Source organism: Pseudopipra pipra, chromosome 1, assembly GCF_036250125.1.
Source record: "Pseudopipra pipra isolate bDixPip1 chromosome 1, bDixPip1.hap1, whole genome shotgun sequence".
In the NCBI taxonomy this organism is placed as follows: Eukaryota; Metazoa; Chordata; class Aves; order Passeriformes; family Pipridae; genus Pseudopipra; species Pseudopipra pipra.
In genome coordinates, this window is record NC_087549.1 from 88193461 (window position 1) to 88221113 (window position 27653).

At 37.9% G+C, this 27653-nt stretch overlaps 1 protein-coding gene across 5 annotated transcripts; it reads right to left on the reverse strand.

Moving 5' to 3' along the window:
• Positions 1–787: 787 nt before the first annotated feature.
• SLC35B3 (solute carrier family 35 member B3) lies at positions 788–26057 on the reverse strand. 5 transcript variants are annotated; one of them, XR_010432533.1, is made up of 11 exons: positions 25767–25788; positions 21294–21572; positions 19823–19944; positions 17790–17944; positions 16245–16352; positions 13924–14021; positions 11079–11171; positions 10575–10686; positions 7618–7687; positions 6241–6522; positions 788–1314 (listed from the first exon to the last, which is right to left on the reverse strand). XR_010432533.1 is itself a non-coding variant. In XM_064664021.1 (10 exons), the coding sequence occupies exons 2-10, from the start codon at positions 21492–21494 to the stop codon at positions 6372–6374; spliced, it is 1110 nt and encodes a 369-aa protein (XP_064520091.1). In that variant the 5' UTR covers positions 21495–21572; positions 25887–26057; the 3' UTR covers positions 788–6371. The 5 variants fall into 5 exon arrangements, 3 of the variants coding, with proteins under 3 accessions (XP_064520091.1, XP_064520081.1, XP_064520089.1); XR_010432532.1 differs by having other exon boundaries at positions 1610–6522; XM_064664021.1 differs by lacking the exon at positions 25767–25788 and adding an exon at positions 25887–26057 and having other exon boundaries at positions 788–6522.
• Between the last annotated feature and the right edge of the window lie 1596 nt (positions 26058–27653).

The window sequence follows — 27653 nt, forward strand, 5'->3', positions numbered from 1 at the left end:
ATGCTCTTATTAATGTCTGTTACTACAGAACTGTACTTAAATGGAATTTATACTGGGGTTCTGAACAAGTACGAAGGCATCTACCACAATTGTCCATGTTCATGCAAAATGCTGACAACAAGCAGAAAGCAGTGTAGCAACATTTCTGGCAGATACCTGCAGATGGTGCACTAAAACACCAAGCAGCACTGCAAGATCTATATGCAGAAAATAAAAAGCAACTTTGAACTCCTTCATGAATACCTTCAAATAGTTCTGTATTGACAGTATCAATTTCATGTACAAGTGTCTTGCATTTGCTCTTAGAGGTTCACATATGCTTGTTTTGCATTGAGCAGCAGTTACCAAATGAAGGTCTCTCTCTCTCCAAGGGAATGTGCTCTGATAGTCATAGTTCAGCAAGAATCACACTATCAGGTGGTGTCAGCATGGCTTTGCCAGCTTCAGCAGAGTCACTGTAGCCAACCACGCGATGCCTTAGGATTTTTTGGAATCTTGGAGAAGCTCCAAAGACAGTATGTACTGTGAAGAACAGGAAGGTGAGGAAGAAAGGGGTCTTGGGACCTCTGACTTAATTTCCGGGTAGGCGTGCCAGGGAGGCACATCTGGGGAGGGGTTAGTTCTCGGATCAGACCATAAATTGTGGAACCCCTGGACACGGAGGCACATGCCTTTTCATACTCCTTGGACCAGAAGGCCTTCATTAAAGACTTGTTCTCTATCTTATCTCTACTAAATTAGCCTGTTTATTTGCTCCCAATTTTTAAGCAACATCAGAGATGCTTGGTTTATGTTTTAAATACATTTATTAACACTTTGTAAACAGGAGAAAAAGTGAAGGATACACAGAGATATTAAGATTTACGATCACAGAATGGCTGAGGTTGGAAGGCACCTCTGGAGGCCATATGGTACAACCTCCCCTGCTCAAGCAAAGCCAGTTGCCCAGGACCACGTCCAGAGTTTTTGAATATATCCAATGGTGGAGACTCCACAAGCTCTCTGGCTAACCTCTGCCAGTCGTCCTGATAGTAAGAAAGTGATTCCTGCTGTTCAGAGGAAACCTTCTGTATTTCTGTTTGTGTCCACTGCCTTCGTCCTGTCACTAGGCATCGCTGAAAAGAGCCTGGCTCCATCTTCTTTGCACGCTCTCTTCAGTGTTGATACACATTGATGAGACTCCTCTGAGCTGTCTCTTCTCAAGGATGAACAGACCCAGATGCTCCAGTTCATCATCTTCATGTCCCTTTGCTGGACTCTTTCCTGTAGCCCCATCTCTCTCTTGTGGTGGGGAGCCCAGAAGTGGACACAATACTACAGGCGTAATGAAAATTACAAGGTAAAACTTTACACTTAAAATACAAGTAAGGGAAAAAAAACCCAAGGAAGCACAAAACCAAGAAATCTAGGAAAGAAAGCATCTAAATAACCAAAAGTGTAGAGAAGCAATACATTATTATTAAACCTCAAAACCCCAGCAAACTAGCAGAATCCAGGTGTAGAAAAGTGTTAAGTCAGCATTATATTCTAAGCTGAGTATTTGTGCATGAATGTTCTTTATTGCATTAGTCTTTGCTTCTCTACAAGTGAATGGTGAAAAGATACAGACCTGGCATGACACCATTATGCTCAATTCCTCATGTGATGATAGTTCCTCACAGTTTTCCAACGGCAGCAGCTTTTGACCAGCAGCAAGATGCACCAGTCACCTTAAAGTGAAGGATATTATGCTTCTTGTACAACTGCTAATCTCTCTGGTTTGCTTCCATAGCAGTGTTCACAGAAAATAGAACAAATCAACAAGAACATAACAATACAAAGAAGCTTCAAATAAAATGCAGGAAATCTATTTTATGGCTGTCTTAATTTCCCTTTAAATTACGCTAGTATAGAACAAGGAACAGAAACAATTTAACATCTCTACAACTGGAGTAAAAGAAAACTGAGCTTACGTTGGTACTGCTTTGTTTAAGGTACAGAAGGGCTCTGCTGGACTTGGGGCATAGAACAATTGAGGGTGTTAACATCTATTCCTTGCTCCCTGCAGATTTACTAAGGCAACTTTGGGCAAGTTACCATTTCTATGTCAGTGAAATGGAGACAAGACTTCTCTGCCTCATAGGCAAGACTGAAATTAATCTCTATAAACTGCCTGAACAGTCAGGAGTTTTATATTAAATATTAAAATTAATATAAAGATTTTTAAGCAGGTAAAATGTAAAAGGAAAAAAACCCCTTCCACTAACAAATTCTGAGCTATTACCTAAACCATATATAAAATCCCTCCAGAAAAAAGTATTAATCCATTTAATTACTTCCTTAACTTGTGAAGTATACTTATTATTTCCTGCCCTCCAGAGTATACATGCAATTTTATACCTCTTTTCAGAACAGTAAACAACTCAAAAAGTTTCCATGACTGAACAAGCAGTGGTCAAACATGAGACAAGGGCTTGTTTCTGCCTGGGAGCATGGGAGGCAGGAAAAAAAAGAAACAATTAAGACACACCAGGTTAGTATGGAAGGCACTTATTAAAGAAAAAAATAGCACTTGCAATAATTTATTTCCTCTTCCTTTAGTTCTCAAAGGCAAGCAAGGGAGAAGAGAGATTTTCTTGGAAGATAGAATGAGGTCAAGGAGTTAACTCATACGTGTACTCATCAAGACCTTTCCAAAAATAACGGAATGTATGAAAGGAAAGATTTTTTTCATGGAGAAAAGAGGATTTAAAAGAATCATCCAGATGGCTATGACTGATATGAAACACAAAATATGGAATGTGACCAACCTGCAATAGTATGATGTAAGCCCTTAAATGCAGAAATATAAACCTGAAAAAATGCACAGTGCATCAACAGAGCACGCTAAAAACGGAGTTACCATCCAAAATTAAGAAAGATAAGTAAGGAAGACAAGTAGTAATGATGTATGCATAAGTTTAACTTGAAATGTTTTGTAAGTTTAAAGCACAGGAGTGGTAAAACAAGATCGCAAAAACCAGTTTAATGTAGTATCAGAAAACACTGTAGGTTTGGGGGGCAGGGGTGCAGGCTCAGGGCATTAGTTCTCCCATACTTGCATTCACACATAGGTATCTGAATAATTAGCAGTTCTGGTGATACTGACATACTGAATGAAGAAATAATGAAGAAATCCACTGCACAGGCAATTACTTCGTTACTGAAGTGTGCTAAATAAATGCAAAAATGTAATGTGAAAGCAACTGCAAATGCATGCTAATTTAGGAAAACAGAGCTCCCTCAGTTTTCCAAAGGAGGCAGAAGTAGAGGGTGTCACAGAGGTAGATTGCTGACATCAGTGGAGACCTTGGTCAGACTTAAATTTTACTGTGAACTTCAGTGCCATAACTAATTTTTACATCGTAGATTTTTTGTAGAGAGGAGAAAGTTGTGTAGTATAAGAATAAGAAGCAACTATTTCACATTATATTTAGATAATAAATCTTCTGGTGAGAGACCTGCATGTTTTTTTCTGTGGTTTCATCATGCCTACTATAAAGAGCACAGGAAGCAATGAGTAGAAAATGCAATAGTTATCATGACCAGAAAGGATTAAACAACACCTCAATATAAGTGCTCTTACACAAAAACAAAAAAAGAATTTACAGTTACTTTGTGGACAAGCCCTTATTCATATTTCAAAACCAACATACGTATACAGTACAGAAGACTCTAAAACAAAATTTTGTGATAAGAACACTTGTAGTTTTGTAAGGTTCTCTTCCTTGCATGCACTATGAAGCTTATTTAAAAAAAAACACAACCCCACAAACAGCATTTCACTGATATGGTTTTCTTAATGAAAGCATGACACTGCACAGACCATGATGGGTGGCAAATTATGAACTACTCTAACTTGTGTGTGCATTTTCTTTACCACACATATTGTTGATTTGCAAGTACTAGACTCACACCTACGAAAATAAAGAGCTGACTCTTAAATTTATGCTATTAACAGTAAACCTATAATATTCATTTGTGTATAAAAATAATTTTAAAGTACACCTGTAAAACAAAACATACATTTCTACAGTTAAAAAAATTAATAAAAAAATAAATCAAAACTTCCCCCAATGTGAGCTTCATTAACTCGGTCTTGTATAAAATAGAGAATAAGTTAAAAGGTGAATTATTGTGAATGCTACGCTCTCCAAAGAGAGAAAATGGAGACAAAACTGGATTAGATAAACAGCTTGGAAACCTACATATGACATTTGAATTCCAGTTGGAAACTCTGTGAGTGACTTCTCATCTATTTAAATAAAACAGATGCCAAATGAATTATATTTAGTATGACTTTCTGCATGTATGGTAGCTTTCACACAGTTTGTTTTCCTGAAGTTCAATAAAGTTTAGCAACAGAGTTTACAGATGGTAGAACTGAGACTATAGAATTATCTTACCCTCACTGAAAAGAGCAACTTCATATAGCGAAAAGAATACAAGGGAATGTAAGAAATCATAAATATTATGGGGAAAGAAGTGTATCAATCCACTTGGTCAAATGCACTCTTACACCAAATCTGAAATTGTAACACTTTATCATACCTTACCATAAAACTTTGGCTGTAACATGAAAATGGAAGGTCATGGCAGGCAATCCTTCTCTTTCAAGGTGTATCTGTTCATCAAATTCACACCTCTCTACCTTATCCAGCACAATCAATCATGCAGCAGCTGGGATTTTAAGAAACAAAATTGTCACATGCAATAAATTCTTCCAACTTGGCAACAGTGGGTTTGTATGGGTTGAAAGGCTTTGCAGACACACCAGAGTAGCTTGAGTGCTGGAGACAATGCAGTTATGTTAGCACAGCTCTTCACTTATTCATTCCATGTGCTAAGATGGCTATGCTATTCTGTGTTCTATTCCATAACATACTTAATATAGCACATGCTAGCTACCAATTTAATAAGCAAAATTTAAGGCACATTTTGTGTCTGTGCTTTGATTACAAGCTCCTTGGAACAGATATTCTACCTAAGTGTCTGAAAAACATTTTGCACATTGTGAATACTTTCATCAACTAGTAGTTTGACAGAGGGCAATCCTGTGAGATATTTCAATTCTTTGTACGTTTTTTCTGACTGTATGTTTCTATTATCCAATTTACTTTTGTCTAAGTTGAAAGAACACACACCGAGGTGCATCTAAGGAACACAACAAAAAGAAAAAACATGACCACATATGAACAGTGATTTGCAAGGTGATTGGTATTTTTAAAGTGCTTTGTTAACTATATAAAATGAAAGAGATGGCAAGTGATTCAAAAGAGAGTTGAATATGAAAGTAAGAGAGATAAATGGACTTAGTCTTCCTAAATTCATGATGAAAGACAGACTGGTAGCACATTGTCTCCTCCTGTCATTAAATAAAGAAAATTGTAATCTGTACTCTAATCCTCTTGACTTCATCAGAAGACCACACAAACACGATACATATTCCAAACACATTAGCAGATGCTGTTACTTTTTACTCCAATATCGAAATTGAAGAATTTCAATTTGATGACACTAATTTAAAGAGAACTTCCATGTCTCTTTACACCACTATGATACAGAGGGCCATAGGCCACTAAAATTTTTGTATTTCACCACAGAATAAGCAAATAACAGTTTCTTACACCACTGCTTCAATCATGATTTTTTTCACTCCGTGTTCTCACCCTGTTCAGGCCTAAAAGCCCATTCCCCCCTTACTAAAGTATGAGTGTTGACTAAACAAACTCAGTCTCAGTTTTGTTACTCAGAAGCAATAGTCAAAAAGAGTGACACTAAGATTTCCATAAAAATTTCAATTATTACAATAAATACCAAATTCTGTGATGATCTAAATAACTTAAAAAACCCCCAACATTTTTATTTAAAATGTAAAAGAGTGACAACATACCACATTCTAAACCTTCCACCTTTAAAATCACAATTTGGTTGACCAGTTGGTGATCAGGTTCCATTAAAAATTCATACAGTATTACATTTAAATTACTCCACCTAGACAATTAACAAAGAACCACTAATCTCAGATCAGCCACATGGCCAATATTATTAAAATGCCCAAACTAGTCTTCTACAGTGTCCCACTTGAGTGCAGCTTCTCAGCAGTTTGCCAGGAGCTGCTGTCCTTCATTGCCTGATAAAGCCATCTGACAACGGCCTAGACCATCTTTTACGATGAATTCAAGTGCTCTGAAGAAAGGACTCACAAAAGTGTGCACTTACAGCAATCTGCAAGCAGATAATATGCCTTCAGCTCCTTTGGTTTTAATAATGTTCCCTTTGGAAAGTGAATCAGTTGAAGACTGTTCCAACAAAATTGGAAGTCAAAGTCTAGACAAGGCATAAACCACTGTCTATACAGTTTGTGACAACGTCCTTGTTTTTCTCTCTTCCACAGTTTTTTTCCAAAGACCATGCACTGAAGGCAGTTTGATTTTATCCATATTCTTACTGTAAACATTAAGAAATATACCAAGGACAACAAGTAAGCCTGACCACACGTACCTAAAGGGGAGGGAGAGGAGGGAAAAAAAGTTACCATTAGCACTTATCTGTAGCAATTACATACCTATATATGTGGATTAAATAAAGCCCCTACATTAAGGAGAGAGGAGTTGAAGAAAAAAACCCCTACAAATCAGTGGGCTCTGAATATCCTTGAATCTTTATTATTACTATCCTTGCACCCCTCTTTTTTCCTGTCCTGGCTGGAGAGCTTATTAAGGTGCATTTATAGTTAAATAACAACTAAACAGTATCTGTTATTTCTCCCATGAATAAAATAATCCTGAAGATTTTAGTATGTTTTTCCTTCCTATGGTTATGAGAGCTATACTCTCTATTACTGACCCAAAATGTGTTCTTAGTGCCTTATATCCATACTTCCCAATGTAGGTACATTTTTCTTTCAGCTCTCCATTATTTTAAGCCTCAAGACTTTTAGCTGGAGTAAATTCCATTTGGGTGTTTGGGCGTAAACTTTGTTCTTAAATCTCAAATAAAATTATATATAGAAATAAAATGGAATATTATTTTGTTTCAAACCAGAAACAATTAGGATCAAAGTAGCAACTTAGCTGCATTTTTCAATATAAGCTCTTCCCTGAAACTAAAAAAGGGAACAAACCCAAGCTCAAAAATCTTGTCATTTAATATCTCAAGATAATAGAAGCTTGCAGTTATTTAAAAAGGCTAGTTAAGAACTCAAATCTGAGCTTATAAAAGCAGAAACAATACCGTAATGGAGAAAATCCCTTTCTTTAGCCAAATCTTCCTCCACAGAGAAAGTACCCAAACAATTTATTAAGTATTGTAAGAATTAGAAATTATGTAAGGTTTTTCTTTAAAAAAAAAACACAACAAAAAGGCCAACACATGGAATAGCTTGTCTTTCAGACCTTTAGAAAAATGGAAACTATTTTCTCTAGTATGATTAGTATCAACAAGCTCGTCAATATTTACAGCAAATTGCCAACATTCATAGAAGATATGAAATGACAAGCATTAAACCCTGATTAATTACTGTTGTTATATTTCCATGATCAAGACACGATTTCTTATAAAATATTTAATAAAGCATTTAAAACTGTAAATACTTACTGTAATGTAAATGGTTTTGCAAAGAACAAAAAAGAAAGCACAATGGTCATTGCTTTTCTTCCTGTTGTTACTGCAGAGGAAAACAAATATTTACCTCTTTAAGAATTCAGTTGCAGCAAAAGAACATAAAATAGGCTTCAGTATTAGCAGGTAACCTCATTACATAATTAAGTGTCTGGCTAAAACAATGATCACCCTTGGTGCAAACACACACTGGAAATGTAGTGCTAGAACCCTAGCACTACATTTGTGACAGCAGTATCACCCCAGTCACACTATCTGCAGCAAAAAAACTTCCAGAACAAAATTTGCTCTTTAATAACTTCATGCTAATCAATTCACAGCCTCTGAAAGCAACAAACAACTCTTGCAATTATCTGATGGTCTAAACTAATCTGTTAAAGCTTGGATACAACAAATCTCTTGCCATTTCCACCTCATGTTATTAGAGTTCAGTGGTGTTTTGGGCTCTGTTTTTAAGTGGAATGGGATTATCATCTCATCATTCTTTTGAAATTGCTACAAATTTACCTAACAGTGCAGGGAAATACAATTTTAGTTAGAAACCTAAGAGAACAATGATGTTCTCTTCTGACTTCAATGACTGCATTAGGAAATTTTCCTTAAAACCATTAAGAGATCCTCTTCTACATGTAATTTGATCACTAAAAAAAAAAAATTAAAGTAGTAAGAAGAGTGAAGAACATAATCCTGTTTCCAAAATAGCAGTAACCTCTTTGGTTACTCTCAAATTAACTACAGCTCCAACAATTATTTGAACAATTTCAATGCAAACTGCTATGAACAAGGATACACCAAATTGAGTGCTGGGTAGCTTATATAGTTTATCAAAGAAGTTGTAGAAAATGTTTTAAAACAAAGTAGCAATGCAGCCAGGCACACAAGTTTAGCTGTGGAGCCAAAGGGCCTGAGAAGGTGTTATTCTATATGAAAGCACAGGATTCTTACTTGAGAAAGACCCCCAGTACAGGGTGCAGTAGGTCTGCACCTAAAGAATATGATTTTTATTAACAGAAAATATTGTGCTTACCATGAGATACTTTTTACCATAACATACTGGAAAGTCTTACTTGCTTAAGCAAGATTTGTATAACATCCAAATTAGTTGTACTGCAACATACTGGCAAAAGTTACCAATGACTACTGAGGTATATTTCATGCTGCTATGGTTAGTCCAGCAAGTTTTATTTTAACCAACTCTCCCCCACAGACAAATATTTACTTAAAAGTATGTTTTGTAGGGGAAGAAACAGACTTCACCACTGCTTCATCTGCCCCAACCTCAACTTTTTAATAATTTTAGTAATATTTACTGATTTTCTTTACATTTTAAGAAATTTATGCACATCAAATAAAATGATTTCCTATTACATGAAAAATTAAAGGAGAACGAAAAAGAAAATTGAGTTTTAATTAGAAAACAGTTTACAGATGAATAATTTAAAAAATGGTTAAATTACTTCAGTTTTACTAATTACAATTATTTCTGTTCTTTCAAATCAGTTATTAATTAAAATATTTATGTAACCATTTCCTTCTAATTTAAGTGCCTTTTCTTCTTTTTCCCAATTAAGTCTGATAATTTCTCATTCTGCTAATAGAAATACAATTTTCATTAAACTCTTTCACCCCACTCCCCCCATGAAGGGGGAGAGCGGATGGGGGGAGGTGGGAGGGACAGTAATGAATGTGGTGTTCATTGTGGCACAATAAACATTTTCACATTGCTACAGGCAAGACAGAAAGGGCTCAAATGTTAGAATTGTCAAGGTCAGGCATAGGAAAACCTGGGAGAGGTTTGCTATTCCACGGCATTTTTAACATTTTTTAGTACAGTGAGACCATTTTTTTTTTTAAGAGCTATTTTAATACATGGACCAACCCTCTCATCTGGGTCAATTTCCAGTCAGGAGACCTACTGAACATTGTTAAAAACAAATGCAAAACAGACATGCTGCAGAGGAAATAAGTGACAGGAAATCAGAGCATGCAATCCTCAGGTCAGAAAACAATGTTTTTAACTCCACTACTGTGAGCGAATTAGAGCATCACCCGACCAAAACCAGGGGTTTCCTTTAGTGGTAGAAGTAAGAAAGGAAAGTAGCTACATGGCATCTTGCTACACCTTCCACCCACCAGGCTCTTGTGATTAATGTTTGTAGTTTCATGCACTTAGAAACAATGTCACTGCCTACTACGCTGTTCTGGAACACCCTTACTTTTCCTTCCAGGTTTCAAATGATACACGTTCCTTACACTTTGCTACATTTTCCCATGAAGGCAGGCTGAAAGAGTTGGGGTTGTTCAGCCTGGAGAAGGCTCTGGGAAGACCTTATAGCAGCCTTCCAATACCTAAGGGGGGCCTGCAGGAGAGCTGGAGAAGGACTTTTTACAAGGCCATGTAGTGACAGGACAAGGAGGAATGGCTTTAAACAGAAAGAGGTTTAGACTAAATATTAGGAAGAAATTCTTTACTGCCATGGTAGCAAGACACAGATTGCCCACAGAAACTGTGTCTGCCTCATCCCTGAAAGTGTTAAAGGCCAGGCTGGATGGGCCTTTTGAGCAAACTGGTCTAGTGGAAGATTTGGCAGGGGTTTTGGACCTACATGTCCTTTGAAGTTCCTTCCAGCATAAGCCATTCCGTGATTCTATTTCAATGTTTTGGTTTAGAACAGTGTTTTTTGTTTCTGCACTAAAACATAGTGTGGGCTATATGCACAAGTCTACTTAACAGGCTCTTCAAGGTTGAGACTGTGGCACAAAAAGAACCAGGGAGCTCTCAAACACATTCTACTAGTGCTACAGAAATCAGCCAGCACAAAGAACAGAAAAAAAGCCAGAGCAAGAACAATTCTCAAAAGCTCTGTCCTAAATAATAGAATAGGATTACTTTGTTTTTATACAAAAGCAGAAAAGATATCATTTGTTCGTACCTGTTACAGCAAGAAGGGCACCAAAGATTTTAATCAAAGCTAGAACAAAGGATATGCCAAAATACCCAGTCAGGGAGAAAAGGAATGCATAACCGTAAGTCTGAACTAGATGCTGCAACAATAAAAAAAGCTGGTTAGGAAAATGTAAAACAAACCCTGAGGTATTGCAAAATGACATAAAAGTACAGACTTTAATCAACTGCTTGAGCAATAATAAGCTGTTTAACAATGCATTCATGCAAAAATCCTTATTTAATTTTAGTTAAATAATGGAAAAATAATAATGAAATTATAAGCTCATAAGTCTAGTCCTGTGATTTTGTTGCTTTTTAAAAATTTCCCCTATCTTATACATCAAAGACTGGAAAAACTTCCTTAATATATGAATTATACAAGTTAACCAGTTTACACGATGAAAATAGGACATTAGAGAGAGAAGTGGTGGGATTTTCTAAACCATACAGAAGAAGGTTTTCATAGAGAAAAAGAAATCTTTACACCTACCTTTGAGCAAAATGTTACTGCAGGGCTTAATCCACTAGTGCATGTTAATCCAAATAAAATATACACAAAACCTATTGAATAGGAATACAAAACCTAGAATAGTGTAAGAGAAAATAATTACCAGGTGATACTATACAAAAGGATAAAATTAAATGTTTTCAAATGCTTGGCCCTGCTAATATGCTCAGCTTCTCAGAGCTGAATTTGCAGCCTTTGAAGATATTTTAACTAGGATTTCTATAATAGTTGATGTACAGTGAAAAGTCAATAATAAGTGTTAGACACATTCTTCCTACCCACAACAACATAAAAGAAGTTTGGAAAGCTAGTCAGTTAATAATATCCTGAGGTCAGTGTCAACAGCGGTAAATCCTTCAAGTTCAGGATTTCACAGCCTAAATAAAAATTCACACAACTATTTAGTTTAATAGTCTGAATAACACGTTAAACTTATTTCATTTTCCACTACTTTTTCAGCACAGTAAAGATCTGTATTACCTTAAAAGTGCAAAGGGTAGCACAGAATCACCATGAACTGCCAGAAGTGTCATATTAGTTTCAGCTGTGTCACTTCCGTTCGCATACATAGCACATATGTATCATGGCTACAGGGCATAAGATTTTCAAATATGACCAGCTCTGGCCCAGTTCAGCACTCAGAATACTTAGCAAACAGGTAGGCTCTTTACTTTGTCTGCATCCTTATTTAATTCATAGTTTCATAGACCAACAGAAGAATCTTCACCCTATCCTTTCCCACATTGAGTCAACAGAATTAGAAGCTGGAACCCATCCACACATCCTGCCATGAAGCAGGAGGCAGTCAGCTGTTTGTGTGACATTTAATAGCCTTTTCTTATGAAAAAGGGAGACAGTAAACAGAACTGTTCTACACAGTACTGCCTAGAGCATGCTGATTATGCTTTCAAAACTCATTGTCAACAACAGGCCTACTTCTTTTGACATAGGTTTCATCAATTGTTTTCTTGTTAGAGTAATCTCAACTATTTGGAAAAATAAATCTATTAACAATTGTTAGCATTGCCATGAGATAACAGAATGCTTATCATTGCTTTACAATAAAGGAGGATGAATACACGTCTAAAAGAGCAGATCTGCTTTTATTTGACACTGTTCATATACACAGAAGTCAGTCCCTAGTTCTTCACTTGCCTCTGCATCCAGCTTTTCTCCCAAACTGCCATAAGACCTCCCTTTTCACAACCAGGAGTGAGCACCACATTGCTATTTCCTTGTTAGACAGTGTCATGTAAGACAAACAAGACAAAAGTCAGGTATAATCTTCAAGAGCAGCAGTTACTATTCCAGCCACAAGACATCTTTTCTCTTTTCATAATTGCTTAAATCCAGGGCAATTTCCAAATCTGACAATGAAACAGAGATGCTGTAGATGACAGGTTCCTTTACTATTCGATTTTATTTACAGATCACTGTCCATTAAATATAATCTGTGATTCAGATGCAATTTTTACCCTCAGTCTCAAGTAAATGACTTCTAAAATTCTGCTTGTACTTCTGCATTGAATTCTCTAAACAAAATCCTGGAGTGTAACTCTAAGCCTCAAACAAATAAAACTTTTATATCCTTAATCATTACACTCATCCTCTATTAGTAGTATGAGTATACAATACAAGGATCAACATCTGTCAGACTGATGCAGAATAAAAGCAAAGTCCTGGAGATAACTGGAGTTTCATAGGTAAGGCAGCAACAACTGTCAGATGACTGCTGGGAAGATGCAAAGTAGGCAAGAAAAGTTACAGATTGTACTTTAGTTTGGATTTTGGAGATGACAGCTATAGAAAGCTGCACTGGGTCATGTAAGGTTCATGTAGCTAAAATCTCTGCCTTCAGAAGCAGTCAACAGTGAATACTAAGAAAAAGTATAAAAATAAAAACAAGAATACAGTGACACTTTTAGGTGTATATTCTTCCACTTTTCAGACACTTGTAGCTCAAATGTCTTGAGCCATCCTAAATCACTTTCAGCCCTAAACTAAGATTCCTTTTATCTTTTTCTCCATTTTTCAAGCTACATTCATAATGACAAACTAGATCTTCTAGTTAAATGTCAAATAATGTGCCAAATATGGAAAATAAATTCCAGTAACTTTTTACTTGTGGCATATTCAAATCATGCCTGTTATAATAAAAGACTTACTTGTATTTACTCAACTTCACAGAAAAATATGCCAAATTCAAACATAAGTTTTGTCTAAAAAGAAAAATAACCTTAGATCACATGAACAGATAATCCATATTCCAAGTAAGTATATAAAAAATGCTGAGCAAGACTTTTGCAAAATTATTTACTTCACTGAACCAGGAACACATATATTCATCCATTCTGAAAGTCAGAGTTTTACAGATTTCAAAAGATTCAAAAAAGGCTGCCTCTCAAGTGCTAGCACACTCTAGAATTGGAAGTCTAGTAAGTGAGAAAAGCAATGTGTTCCATATAACACAACTATACCAGAAGGACAGTATATATTTTTCAATGATTAAGCACATGATCATAGAGAAAACACTCCGTTGATTTCAGGCCTGCAGGGTAGACAAAGGAATTGTTGCCAGAAATGAGTGTTTCTGTAGCTGCAAGATACATTTCTGCGCACGGAAAGCAGCAGCCTTGAAAGGTTGAAAAACAAAACAAAAAAACCAGCAAAAGTCCCCAAAGAAACAAGCAGAAAACCCCAAGAATAGTACACCAAGAGCTTTTTCTTTCATAAGCAAGAGAAAAGCATATTAAGTTTCATATTTTGTCATTGTAGGCCTTGTCTATGATAGATCATATTCTTTTAAAATTGCAAATCTGGTATTTACCATTTCTGAATTAGAACCATTGTGCAACTTCATAGCTTTTTCCTGTACATTTCCTATAACTGCATCTGCGCAGAGGGCAAGGGATATTAGGACCACACCTAATATAAGAAAACAAACAAACAAACAAAAACCTGTTCAGAATATTTATCAGCAGAGTAGCAGCAAAAACCACTCTGTACTTATCCTGAAAAAAAAATATCTCAGGAATAGAAAAATAATAATAACTCCCGTCTATAACATATTCTAAATGTCAGCAAAAATATTTCATTACACCAGTATAAAGCAGTGCCCACCTCCACTCCCTCCACTAGTTAACTCCTGAGCAGAGTGTGTCTCCAAGCTTCATGGGAACATCTGGCCACTGCTATAAAGAAGCGAGCTGTAGTTTTTATAGTAACAATAGTGAAAGAGTGTCAATTGCATTTAGTTAGGTATCTTTAATGAAGATATATAACCAGAAAACATACTCTTTTTCAGTAGTTAATCCCATATTATTTTTTTTCCTGACAAAGGCAAATAGAAACTTTATATGTAATGTTAAAACAAATATAAGGGGATTCATAGTGGAAATCTCTAATTACTGAAACATTCATTTAAAAAAAACAGTCTTTGGCTACAAACCCCATGGTTTTAGGTTACCATATATGCTCACAACAAAGTCACTACACAGTCAATAATGTAATCAGCTTTCCAATAACAAAAATAACCCTTTATCCATGTCAGTCATAATTCATTGCCCAACCTCCAAACTCTGATTCTTTCATGACTGTTGTATTTAATGATCCACACACGTTGAAATACCACTTTTTCTAAGTATACATTACAGCAGATATTAATCATCAAAATCATATTTACTGTCTGCTCTAGTCTTGGTTCCTTAAAAGATCATGTCTTTTAGGCATGAATCAGGAGTGGAAGACTAGAAACAAGCAGTGTTATATTTTCTTAATATGATGTTCTTACAATCAGAGGTCTCAAAATAGGCAATCAGATGAAGTATAAGCTCCCAATAAAGAAAAAAAAATAAAAATCCTAGTTCCTAGGATTTTCAGAATTGTAAGATTTAACATTTTTAAGACACATGAAGTTTAAGGTGGCATTTCCTTGGCAAACATCTGAATATATGAGTACTTCTAAAACCAGCATTTCTGTTTTGGGAACCATTTCCTTTCCATGCTACACTCTCTATGTCTCCTCATCATTGAAAGTTATCAGACCTTGGAAAAGGTGTGACTCAATGGAAAACCCATGATAACATGAACAACATTGTTTATGCTAAAGATATAGATATCTCATCTCCACGGATTCAGCTCTGGTTCAAAGATACGGTAAGACTCCAGCTCAGCAACAGCCTTGCTGCAGGTCACTTCTGTAAAGTGATAGAGCATGTCTCATCTCTGTTCTCCATCATGCTTGTTCCAGCAGTGCTTAAGGGCCCAGGCACACCAGTGGACAAATGCATGGGTTCAGGACTGGACTGAGATGAATAGGTTACCTGGAATCTGAAGTGCAAGTGTGCACAGGGAGGAGAAATGTGGGGACAAGACAAATGTTAATCTTATGTCCTTACACAGTTTGGAATGTAAGGAGAACTGTTCTATTCATTGTGGTAGCGCTGCACCTGCTGAGCAGCAGCAGCAGCAAAACCACAAACGAGATCAGCAATGTTATACTGTATGTAAAGCATGAGTAAAAGTAATTGGAAAACCTGGTCCCAAATCAGTTCTGAAAGAAACCCACATGGAAACAGTTCTAAATAAATCACTGGAATGAACTCAGGAATTGCCATTTGAGAAAGAAATTCAACTAAGCTTTTAAATCCAAGTAGGTTAAAATCTTCCCTTTGCTTCTTTTAGACAGCATAAAAAACTCAGAATGTGGGCACTCCACCTAAAAACTACAGCAAAATTGAGTGAGATCATCAATTAATATAAAGTAAATGGTTCTGAAATGGAAAAAGACTTAAAAGTTTAACTTGAAAAGACAACTAATCATTTGAAGTTTTAAAATAGTCCAACTGAATTTTATCATATTCATTTTAACATATTTACTGGGGTAATTATTTCTTGAGAACATGCATGAGACATTTCAAACAAAAGGGTGGGATTTCCAGAAATTTCAGGAACCTAAAAACTTAACGCTTGGAATAAAGGTCTCTTCTGTAACAGACAGGAGTTCTGCTAGTGCAAAGTTACAATGAAACTAGCAATTTCTGTACAATACCCAAAGGCACTCCAACAAGAACTCAAACTTCCATGGAATGCTTATTGTAGGAAAAAAACAAGCACTTTCCTAAAATGTAAAATATAATATATCTTTACCTGTCAAGTTGAAGTTTGGTGCAACTGTGCTGTCAGCTAAAGTAAACCATATTAATCCAAGACTCATACATAGGGCAGCAGACACATCTACAATGTTATAACGTTTTCCTACAAAAGCAATACAAACAGCATGAATGGACTGTTAGCACTCTCGGAATTTCACGTTTACCCTGTTTAACAGACAAGAAGGCAAAGGAAACACTGTTCCAACTCTTTTACTTAAATAGAGGACTTAATGCTCTGGTCTTTCTTGAATGGAATTAGTTTCTTCTACAACAGCAGTTCCTAATATGGAGGAGGATCCTAACAGGTAGTATCCAATGCTTTGGTCAGTTTTGGTTTGACTCCTAAAGCATGTCCTCCCCAACAAAGCATTCTCTTAGCAACTTCAGGACAGCTTAGATGTTTTCATCATACTTTCCCCTCATGCAAGACATTTCAGCTGTCTTTTCTGGTACTTCTAGAACCCTACACTGTCTTTTAGTTTGGGAAAGACAAGATGTGGAGGGAGATGGCAAAAGAGAGTAAGCAAATAAAAGGCAGGAGTTAGTATATCTTGTTTGAAATATTATATTCTTTTCCCAGAAGCTGTAGTTTCAGTATGAGCTTCCAAGGGAACCTTTTTGAACTGATTTCTTTTTTCACAATAAAATTAAAAAAATAAAATCAAAGCTTCTGAGAATACAATACTACTACAACACAATATAAAGTTTCAAAAAGCTTTAAGGGAATACCAGTCATTTTGCATTAAAATGATACAAAATTCTTCCTAATAAAATGTAAATACTGTGTGTGCATATGCATATGTAAAGTTGCAACCTTCTCTGAAAATTCAGCTTTGCAACCAGAAGGCCAAAATTAACTACAGAAACAGAAATACACCATTCTAGATATTGTTCCATCATACTTGCCCATGTGGAGCTTTACTCACTGAATCTTTGTGCACTGAACAAACAAACTTTTATAATTTATTTGTCTTCTAAATCCAGAAATACTGAAGTATATTTATTCACATAACTATAACCTTCATCTGTTTTTCTCCAGATCACTTTTTCTCTTCTTGGAATATGAACTATGACTTTAGGACTAGTAAAAGACATACAAAAGCAGGTGTATTTCTGATAAACATTCAATCAAAATTTAGGAATTTTTATTAGGAATTTAGGGATTAAGATTTACAAACAAGAAGAGTAAGGGATTTCTTCACAAATCATGGTTGGATTTTTTTTCCATTTCAGGTTCTCCATTTCAGTATTGAAGCTATTTCATACATGATGTGATTTGGTTTATAAAACAAACTTAAATTTCTTAAAAATTAAGAAAGCTTGTGTAAAAATGAAGTTTTGCAAGTGACCTGTAGAACAGTTTCCCCCCACATTTTCTGTTCATCCAATTATATTTTCTGAGAAGACGCTTCGGAAATTCTCATTTTTCTCCCATAGAAAAAATAGCACCAGTGGAATTTAACAAAGTACAGGTTTCCATATATAATTGCCTCCCAAAGAAACAATAAAAATTTCACCTAAAAGCAAGACTAACACTTACCTTGTATAAAAACCCCGCCTATCATAACTGGAATGAGCTTACAGCACTTGAAGATGACTTGAGTAGGGTAATTCAGATATCCTAAAGAGGTATTTGACAAACCCATAGTTCCCACTGTCAAAAACGCTATTATCATGTAGGTTTTGCCAGGAATTCTACAAAATATAAACATACGAATCTTGGTATTGCAGACTCATCTAGAGATTTAGCTTGGAAAATTTAGATAAAGAAATATGTTTGTAATACAGCTTCAACATCTTTCTCACTGAATTTCAGTCCATAACAGAAATTTTAAAATGTACATAAATGTCTGATTTCATATTTCATTTCTTACAGTTACTGTGAATAAACAGCACTCAAATACAAAACAATAAAAACTTCACGGCTCATGAAGTATTCAAGCAGTAATTCTTTAACCTCCTTTGGAGAAGGTATATTGTTTACACATGAATCAAGACAAAGGCTTCAGGTTATTTGTCAAGGGAAACACACAAGATTGGTAAACCAAGATATCCTGAATCTTAGTCCTTTCAGGTCACTGTGCCAGTTTCTTTGGTGACATTTTCACATGAACCTTGACACTTTTAAAAGGACGAAAGTTGAAAAAAGTACCACTGTTTTACGAAACTCAGCAAAACTAAGAGAGCAGTGATTCAGCTACCGTGAACAGAGGGGCTCGTTGAACATTTTCAGATATTTTGTTCACAATTTTATGAAATTATCACCTGACAACAGATGATCCAATAGGAATTTTTAGCAATCGCTGTGCTCACTTCGTGATATTTTACAGTTATTGATGTACATATGTTCAGCTTTTTCTTATGCATACTCAGAGCCACATTAAGCAGCATAAGGAGCTGTATTGCTGTAATCCTGTCTTATCCATAACTCATTATGTGATGCAGACATACTCTGAGGCATGCAAGAAAAATTTAAAATTTAACAGATTTCTGCATGTCTACAAGAAGATGGCTAGGTGCTAGCAAATAAAATGTACAATATATTTAAGATCTATATTTCCAACACAACTTACGTAAAGGCTCATACTCTGAAGCATTATCAATTATTTGATAATAAAAACCCTAAATACTAGTAACAGAACACCCAAAAGGGAACTGTGCAGTATTATCTGATGTATCTCAAGAAGTCAGATAACCTGAAATATAAGCTGTCAGTGTTTAAAATAAAAGGAATAGTTTATCGAAGTTATGTTGTTTGGATACAATGGAATTCTATAACCTAAAATCAGTTTTTGCAAAATAATCCAAGGTTGACTATGGGTAAGGAAAACTAGTTATGCTCAACTAGGATACAAGGCAATTTTAAAATTCATGTACACCATGACAGCCTCTGTTCAACTCTCCAGAGGGCCTCAATATACAGTTTGCAGAGGCTGTAGCTGGATAGGGAGCCACAGAATGGCCATATTGATGCAGAACAAACTATCCCATTCCCATAGGATTCAAATCAACAGAAACTTCCTTGGTCAACTGCAGTGAAAACACAGAAGAGTTTTGTGGCAGGGTGTTACGAGTGCTGTCTGAAATGAAAACCACAAAACTTCAGCATATCCTTTGAAGCAAACCTACCCAGCCACATGGTAAACAGACAGTGGAGCTCTGACACTCTCCAAGATGCACAGCATGCTGGAGGAACCTTTTGGTGAGGAGGTGCCAATATTTGAGGAAAACACATTCAATGACAGATGGCTTCAAGTGCATTGACTCTATTCTACGTGTGATGATCCGAAGCAACACATACATGAGTCAGTCTCTATCAGCTACCTTAAGGATACAACATGTTCTTTAAGTGGGACAAAATGACAGTAGAGTCAACAAAACTGCTTACAGGTCTGAAATCTAAGTGGGTGCTTATAAAACATTTTCTAACATTATCCAGCAAATTCACTTTTATGGAACTGCTACCAATGCCTCACACTACTCACATTCAAACAACAGAAGCTAAATTTAGTATAAATGTAAAATGATTCTAACTTGATGGACAATGGGTAAAATGCTTGGAAAAACACATACCTTCTCCTTTTGTCCTGAATCAACTGCAATTCTATTAGTCCAAAAATGGAATAAAATCCAAATTGCACTAAAGTGAGGTACCAACCAAAAGGTTTAAAACCTTCCACTGAAAATATCAATTCCTATAAAAACAAAAACCCACCAAGGTCATGTACATACACCAAAATATTGACTTGACAAATAATCAACAGATCTTTTTCCTTCACATACATGCAAATCTAGCCTTTGCAGCTGCTCAAATTCACCTGCCGCATGTAACTTGCAAGTAGTGGAAGAGACAATTTAAGTTTCCAAAATTCATGAAGATAATTTACTGCTGGTGTAAATACACTGAAATTAATGGATCAATTCATCAGGGGATTACATCTGATCCATTAATATTTATATAAAATTATAGATGGCTTCCTGTCTGCTTTGCTCTTGTTTTTTTTTTTTTTTTCCAGTTCATTTACATCAGTAGAAGACTTTGGTTTTATCTGTTTTTATTCAGAATTTATAAATATCTTGTGATAAGTTAAACACGAACTTTCTCTAACAAACATACTTACTGATGTAATTTTCAGCTCCTAGGAACGCACACCTAATATTTTGAGTGCCTATATCAAATAGCACTTGTGAGTTTATAAATTTGCAGGCTGTAGGAACATTTTAAACCAGAGCAATCTGTTATGGAAAAATACACACACTGCATAAAGATTTTTGTAGATGTGTCAGCTATAGAAACAAAAGGCTACCTAATATTTTCCTTTTTGAGATTCTGCTTTCAATTACTGATAACGTTGTCTAACTCTCTTAAAGAAACTTTACATTAAAAAAATAAACTTTGTATATATTTATATATATATTTTATATATATTATATTTTTATGTATTATATATTTAAATATTTATATTTAGCTGCTTTTGAAAAATGCATTGGAGAGAGGGCGATTTTTAATTATCAACTTCTAAAATCACTGCTTTATGGAGAATGCTCGATGAACTCAATAATAATTAAAAAAAAGGAACAGAAATGTAGCTGTTCAAGATAAAGGAGAAAAGGTTAACAGAAAGATAAATGTTTAACTAAAATTGCATAAACATTATGCTTCCGCTAAAGAAACTACCACAGTATATTTCAGCTCTGTCCTGAGAGCAGAGAGAAAAATAAGAGAACTATAACTCTACAGCACTCATGGAACTTTGAGAGCTCTAAAGGTTTCAACACCAATGAAGACTTAGGTCTATCTTGCACATGGGAGTAAAATATCAAGTTAAGAAAGTCCAAGTGATCTAAACCTTTTAGGCACATGAATTATAATGGAAACTCACATTATATAGTTACTTCATGCTCTTGAATACTGAAAGCTTGACTTTGCAATAATATCTAGTTTAAACATCTATAGATACTAAAATACATACTATATTATTATGGTATTGAAAAAAATAGGGGTAGGAGGAATTGACCTAAGACATGAGTACATAGCATTTACCTGTAAATAGCCATAGATCAGATAAAACATAAAAACTCCAGAAACACAGATGAAAAATTGAGTAGGTTTGCTAAATTTGCTGAGATTCATGCCAAGAACGACAACATCATCTACTGATTTGATATGAGGAGACATAGTTTGAGATTTGGAAGGTACACTGATGGAAATGTATTTTCTTGATGAAGTGAATTTCAGATCCATGGTTCCTGGCTCTCTGCATTCGGTGCTATTGTTATCCTCTTTCTGCTTTTCTCTTTCTGTGTGTCTTCTGCCTGAAAGCTGAAAGAAATGCTAAAGTCAGATAAGACATAACATACAGCCCTTCAACAACAATAAATTAATGTGACATTTATAGAGTAAATATAAAGGTTTCAGAGTTTTGCTGGATTGTTTCTATTCATAAATTTTATTTATCTTTTCTGATGTCCAAAGTTAACATCAGTTACTTTGTTAACACCAAAGTTAACACCAGAGGCCAACAACACTTTAAGGGTAAGTAGTATTCCTGCACTCTACAAAGCAAACAAACCAATGACTCAACTCCAAAACATCAGCAACAGAAAACCAACTTCAGTTTCACAGTAGCTTTAAGTAGTCCTTTTATGCCAGTACTCACAGGAGTGACTGCTTGGCAGAGAAGTGATCCCCATGATGAACTCACAATGAAAGAACTGGTTTGAAGCAGTGTGGTTCTGTCTACTATGATTCATTTTCACAGCAAAACATACCAGACTAGACCATTACATGGCAAGCCTTGCTAAAAATGACAGATTTGAGCCTATGACTACTTAAAAGTGTTGAAGTGGAAGAAGTTACCCCCCCATTCTCACATTTATTCACTGTTTCTTGCAACTTCTGCAGAAAAGAACGTGGAGATGAAAACAAGCAGACGGAAAAGCCAGTCTCAGAAATGCAACTTTTTATTTGATGAGGTCTGTGGTATGGCAATCCCTTTAATATTTATCACATACAGCTCTTGCCATATGTAACAGAAAACAAAACTGGATGACTGAATCCCATACAAGGAATTTCGACTGAGATGCAAATAATTCTGTTCTCCAAATGAGCAGACAGTATGATGTTTGAGGCTTTTTTTCCTTCTGACCCTCAAGAAAAACACAGCAATCAGCCAATTGTCCCAAGACTTTTAAGTGTTGGTCAGCATCTAGCTCAGTGAGCAGTCAGTAATTAAACTCTGTTTGTCTCAGCTCAAGAATAATTCTCATCACACATGTATAAACAATGCTTTTCCCATTGTTTTTAAACAGAAATTGTGCTAGCATATTATCACAAGATCATGCAATAAATGTAGTCTGAAGGAATGTTGGCAATTTATTATACAATATATTATACAAGAAATTACAATCTTAGCTGAAAAATTAAGGATTAGTATAAAACCTGCAATGTGCTTATGTTTCCTTTTTTTTCGTACAACCTCCTATCAGGCTGGAACAAGATTCCTACTAGAGTTCTGAAAGAATAGCTTGGGGAGTATAACAGGTGTTTAGGAACCACAATAATTATTTGTGCTTAAATTCATAGCTCTTCAGTGGAAGACCAAAAGTGAGAGGTAGAAAGTTTACCCTTGTGGATTGTTAGCTTATACTAAAATGAGGTGGCCATTAAAAAAAAAAAAGGAAAAAGTTTAAGTAGGTTATTTTTAGTAAAAACAGAAAAGTACCAATGTCAGGCAATATGGCATGAATGAGCCTTCATGTATAATATCACAGAGTTCTGATCACCCTCAAAGATAGATTGAAAGAACAACTGAAAAAAAAGTTATCAGGATGGAGGAGCAGATTGCCTGTCTTAGGAACTGAAATAAGATGAAAGTGTTACTTGTCTAGCCTAGCAAAACCCTGATGAAAAGAAAACAGACTTAACAGACTTTCTTTCAATAAAATTATCAAGGGATTATCATGAAGAAGAAAAAAATAATTCTAATTTTAAGGACAGAAGAATGAGAGCAAATGGGCATACAGATCATGAACAAACCCAAAACCACCTTTCCATCTCTAGACTATCTGCATTCTAGAGCAGCCTAAAAATGAAAGAAGGAACAACTGAACTGTTTGTTAAGGTGAAGCTTAAGAAAGCAATTATATATAGCTGTTGAGACTGGGCATGATGACTGAGCAGCCCTCTTTAATCTCATGTTTATGGCATCCCACCACTATGGAAAGTAGAGTAAAGGTGCCTGTAGAAGATACTTGGTGATCCTACTTGATCACTAAACCCAGGACATGAAATAGTACTCTCCCCAAACAATTGCAGGCAAAGTTAGAACTTCCAAGTTCAAGCCCAAAGAGCAGTTTTCCATGAAGGAAACTAACACAGTTAAAAACCTATCCACTGTTGGCATCTCAGCTCAACTTTTATTTTTTTTGATGCCTGTTCAGATCTTTTCTGTCCAGTGTACACTTCCTCTTGCTAATCACACTTTCTCAGCAGCAAAAAGGGCTGCAGAAGTAATATGAGCCTCATTTTTCACCTAAATTAAAACTGCGTATGACATACGCCCAGGACGAGACACAGCCATGTACTGTCATGGGTGCTTCATGAATCCAAAAACTGAGTGAATTGTGTAATGCATATTTTTATATCTACATTTTTCACTCTGGCTACTCATCTAAATATTATTTGTGTTACCTGAGTTACCATCAGAAGTAGAAGTAGAAGGAAGAAGAAACAACAAGTGTATTTATGTATTGTGTCTGGCTGAGATGGAGACAATTTTTTTCAGAACAGCTTGCATGGTGCTGTGTTTCAGACTTGTCACCAAAATGATGCTGATAACACAGTAATGTTTTGGCAACCAGACATATGACCTGAACTAACCAGAGATATTGCAGGCTATAAATCCTCATGCCTGGCAATGAAAAGCGAGAGGAGAGGGTTCAGGGAGGTTAGCCAGCTCTTGCTCAGGAACTGAATGGGTATTGATCTACCTGTGGAAGAAGTGATTGCCTTTACATCACCTGTTTTGTTTTGCATCTCTTTTTCCATTTTTCCTCCACTTCTTAAACAATTTTTCTCTCAACCCATAAATTTTCTTTTTTACTCTTCCTTTCTTCTTCCCCCATCCCTCTGAGGTCAGTGGGGAAAGTGAGCAAGTGGCTGTGTAGTGCTTAGCTGCCTACTGGAATTAAACCACACAATTAACACAATCTTTTCAATTTTCAACTATTTATATTCAACATACTTCCTCAGGAATGCCATCAGATTTTACAATCTGTTCATTTAATTTCTTGCAGATGACTGAGTCTATTATCAAAGTAGTAAGAAACAATACTGATTGCTCTAGTCACGCCCATGGCCATCCATAAAACAGTGATACATAGTAATTGTTTTTCTCTACATCCTTCAAAAAACATTTCAAGGAACATTATTTAACAGCTGAAAAAACTCTAAATGTATGTATCCATTTGCAACACCCTCCACCAAGTAATTTCATTATCAACAGTGACAGAACTCTTCTGAAGTTCACTGTGACTTCTCAAACTGTTACTATTCTAAGTATGAAAAATGTTATTCATCCTCCTCTCGCTAAAATCCCTCAAGCAACTAATTCACCTCTTGAATGAAGCTGCAGCAAAAATCTGTTGTATGAAGAGCCAAGTGGCTTAAGAGCTGTCCTGATGTGTGTAAAATACCAAATTCCCTCTTTTGTTTCTTCCTCCTGTGTCTAAAAATGTAAACAACACATTCTTTAAATCAATGACTTTGTTTCTTGTCCACTAAAAAAACTCCCCTACAGAGCAATATTTGCAACTTTGCACACAGAATAGTAATTATTAAGCAAAAAAGAAACAAATAAACAAGTGACTAGACAGGAAAGGTTTCTCTGGCCTCCAAAAAGTTAACTTTTACCAAACATGGAAAAGACATTATGGAGGGCCTGGAGCTTTTTTTTTTTCCACCTTGAAGAACATCAATTGAAAACATAATTTTGGCAGAACCTAGCATCTCAGCACACTCAGAAAAACTGCCCGCCCGGGCCACGCAAGGCAAGTTCCACGTTGGCCCTGGCCACGATCCATTTCCTCTGGAAACACTACCAGAAATGCTTGGTGGCAGGACAGCAGCTGGCACCGCAAGAGAGATGCTCCGGGTAACAGGGACGGAAACGCACATCTGTGAGGAAACCTGAAGGGATACTTTGCTCCACGGTATCCGCCTCCTGCCCCGGAGGCAGAAGAGGGAAGGGAGACAAGGTCCACGACGATCCCTGAACCTTCCTCCCTCCGCCCACCGAGCTGCCGGGGGCTGTCCCACGCCGGGTGCAGCCCTGCCCGAGCATCTGCTAGCTGTCCCGGACAGGGCTGCCACGGAGGCTCTCCAGCCGCCACAGGCCGCCCTCCCCCCAGGAAAGGAACCGTCCCGCTGCCCGCGGACGCCGCCGCCTCGGACCGGCCAAATCCCTCCCGTCGGCCACAGCCTTCAGCTCCTGCCCCCACTCCCGGCGCCCCTCACCGTCGCGCCCATGGCCCCCTGATGCCAGGTGACGCTTCCCAGGAAGCGACCCCACCTCCTTCCCGCTAGCCCCTCGTCCCTGAGGGAGGCAGGGAGGGAGGAGCGGTCCCGCCCCCGTACCTGTCCGACAGGCGAGGAGGGGCAGGGCGGCCCCGGCCAGCCGCCCCCCGCCGCTGCCAGCCCGTGCCGCCCTCCCTCCCGCCGGGATCGCTCCCTGCTCCAGCCCCGCGCGCCGCCGGAAGTGGCCACGGGAATGCGCCAGGGGCCGGCGCGAGAGGCGAGCGCATCGAGACAACGCCGCTCGCTCGCTCGGCGTTCTGCTACCCGGCCTGGGGCGGGAGGCGGTGGCGCCCCCTCCGCTCCCGCCCGCGCGGGGGGAGGGCCCAGGCAGAGACCGCCCACTGCAAGGGAGGGGCGGGGCCGGCGGGGTTCCCGATCCCGACTGTCGGCGGCTGCTCAAGGCGGGATTCTTGGCGTGTCCCTCAGGGCCGGCGGGGATCATAGACTCACAGACTGGTTAGGGTTGGAAGGGACCTCTGGAAATCATCCTGTTCAATCCCCCCACCAAGGCAGGGTCATCTAAAGCAAGTGACACAGAAACGTGTCCTGGTGGGTTTGGAATGTCTCCGGAGAGGGAGACTCACGACCTCCCTGGGCAGCCTGTTCCAGTGCTGTGCCACCCTCAGCATAAAGAAGTTCTTCCTCGTGTTGAGGAGGAACTTCTTGTGGTTCAGTTTGCTGAATGGCCATTGCTCCTCATCCTACTGCTGGGCATCACTGAAAAGAGTCTAGCACCATCCTCTTGACACCTGCCTGTGAGATATTTATATGCATTGATGAGATCCTCTCAGTCTTCTCCAGGCCCAGCTCCCACAGTCTCTCCTCACAAAAGAGATGCTCCAGACCCCTCATTGTCTTTGTGTTCTCCGCTGGATCCTCTCCAGTAGCTCCTTGTCCTTCTTGTTCGGAGGAGCCCAGAACTGGATGCAGCACTCCAGATGTGGCCTCACCAGGGCTGAGCAGAGGGGGAGGATCTTCTCCCTCAACCTGCTGGTCATGCTTCCCAGGATACCACTGGCCCTCCTGGCCAATAACTCTGCCATGTGCCCTGTCCCACCACAGCACAACAGGACGTGAAGAAGGAGCCTGGGGCAGCAGGAACCTGGGAGGGCCTGAGGGACTCCTCACCTGACTGCACCCCCTGTGGCCACCTGGAGGGGGCACCGCAGTGACAGGGGCAGGTGCGAAGGTGTCACCTCCCTGCCCAGGCATGGTTTGTTCAACGCTGCTTTAGGTCCTCAGTGAGCAGGATCACCTTGATGCTCTGGAAAATGGGGGCTCACCTGGTGGAAAGTAGCTCTGCGGAAAAGGACTTGGGAGAACTTGTTGCCTGGTGGGCAACAAACTGTCCATGAGCAAGTGTGTCCTTGTGGCCAAGAAGGCCAATGGAATCCTGGGATGTGTTAGGAAGAGCATTGCTAACAGGACAAGGGAGGTGATACTGCCCCTCTATTCAGCCCTGGTGAGGCCCCATCTGGAGCGCTGTGTCCAGTTCTGGGCTGCTTAGTAAAAGAGACATGGAGCAGGTTCAGCGGAGAGCAACGAGGGTAATTGGGGGACTGGAGCATCTCTCATGATGAAAGGCTGAAGGAGTTGGGCCTGTTCAGCCTTAAGAAGAGGCGACTGAGAGGGGACCTCATTAATATGTGTAAATATCTAAAGGGTGGGTGCCAAGAATATGGAACCAGGCTCTTCTTGGTGGTGCTAACCGCTAGGACAAGAGGCAATGGGCAGAAACTGAATCACGGGAATACAAAGAAGAAATTCTTTGCTGTGCAGGTGACCACACAATGGAACAATTACCCAGAGGGGTTGTGGAGTCTCCCT

Bases quoted from the DNA above. Each gene is read 5' to 3' on its own strand.
- SLC35B3 (XM_064664011.1), bottom strand. The intron at 19,945-21,293 runs GTAAATGCTATG...TTGTTTTTATAG, and splicing joins TGATCTATGGCTATTTACAG to GAATTGATATTTTCAGTGGA. The intron at 11,172-13,923 runs GTAAATACCAGA...ACACTATTCTAG, and splicing joins ATGGTTCTAATTCAGAAATG to GTTTTGTATTCCTATTCAAT.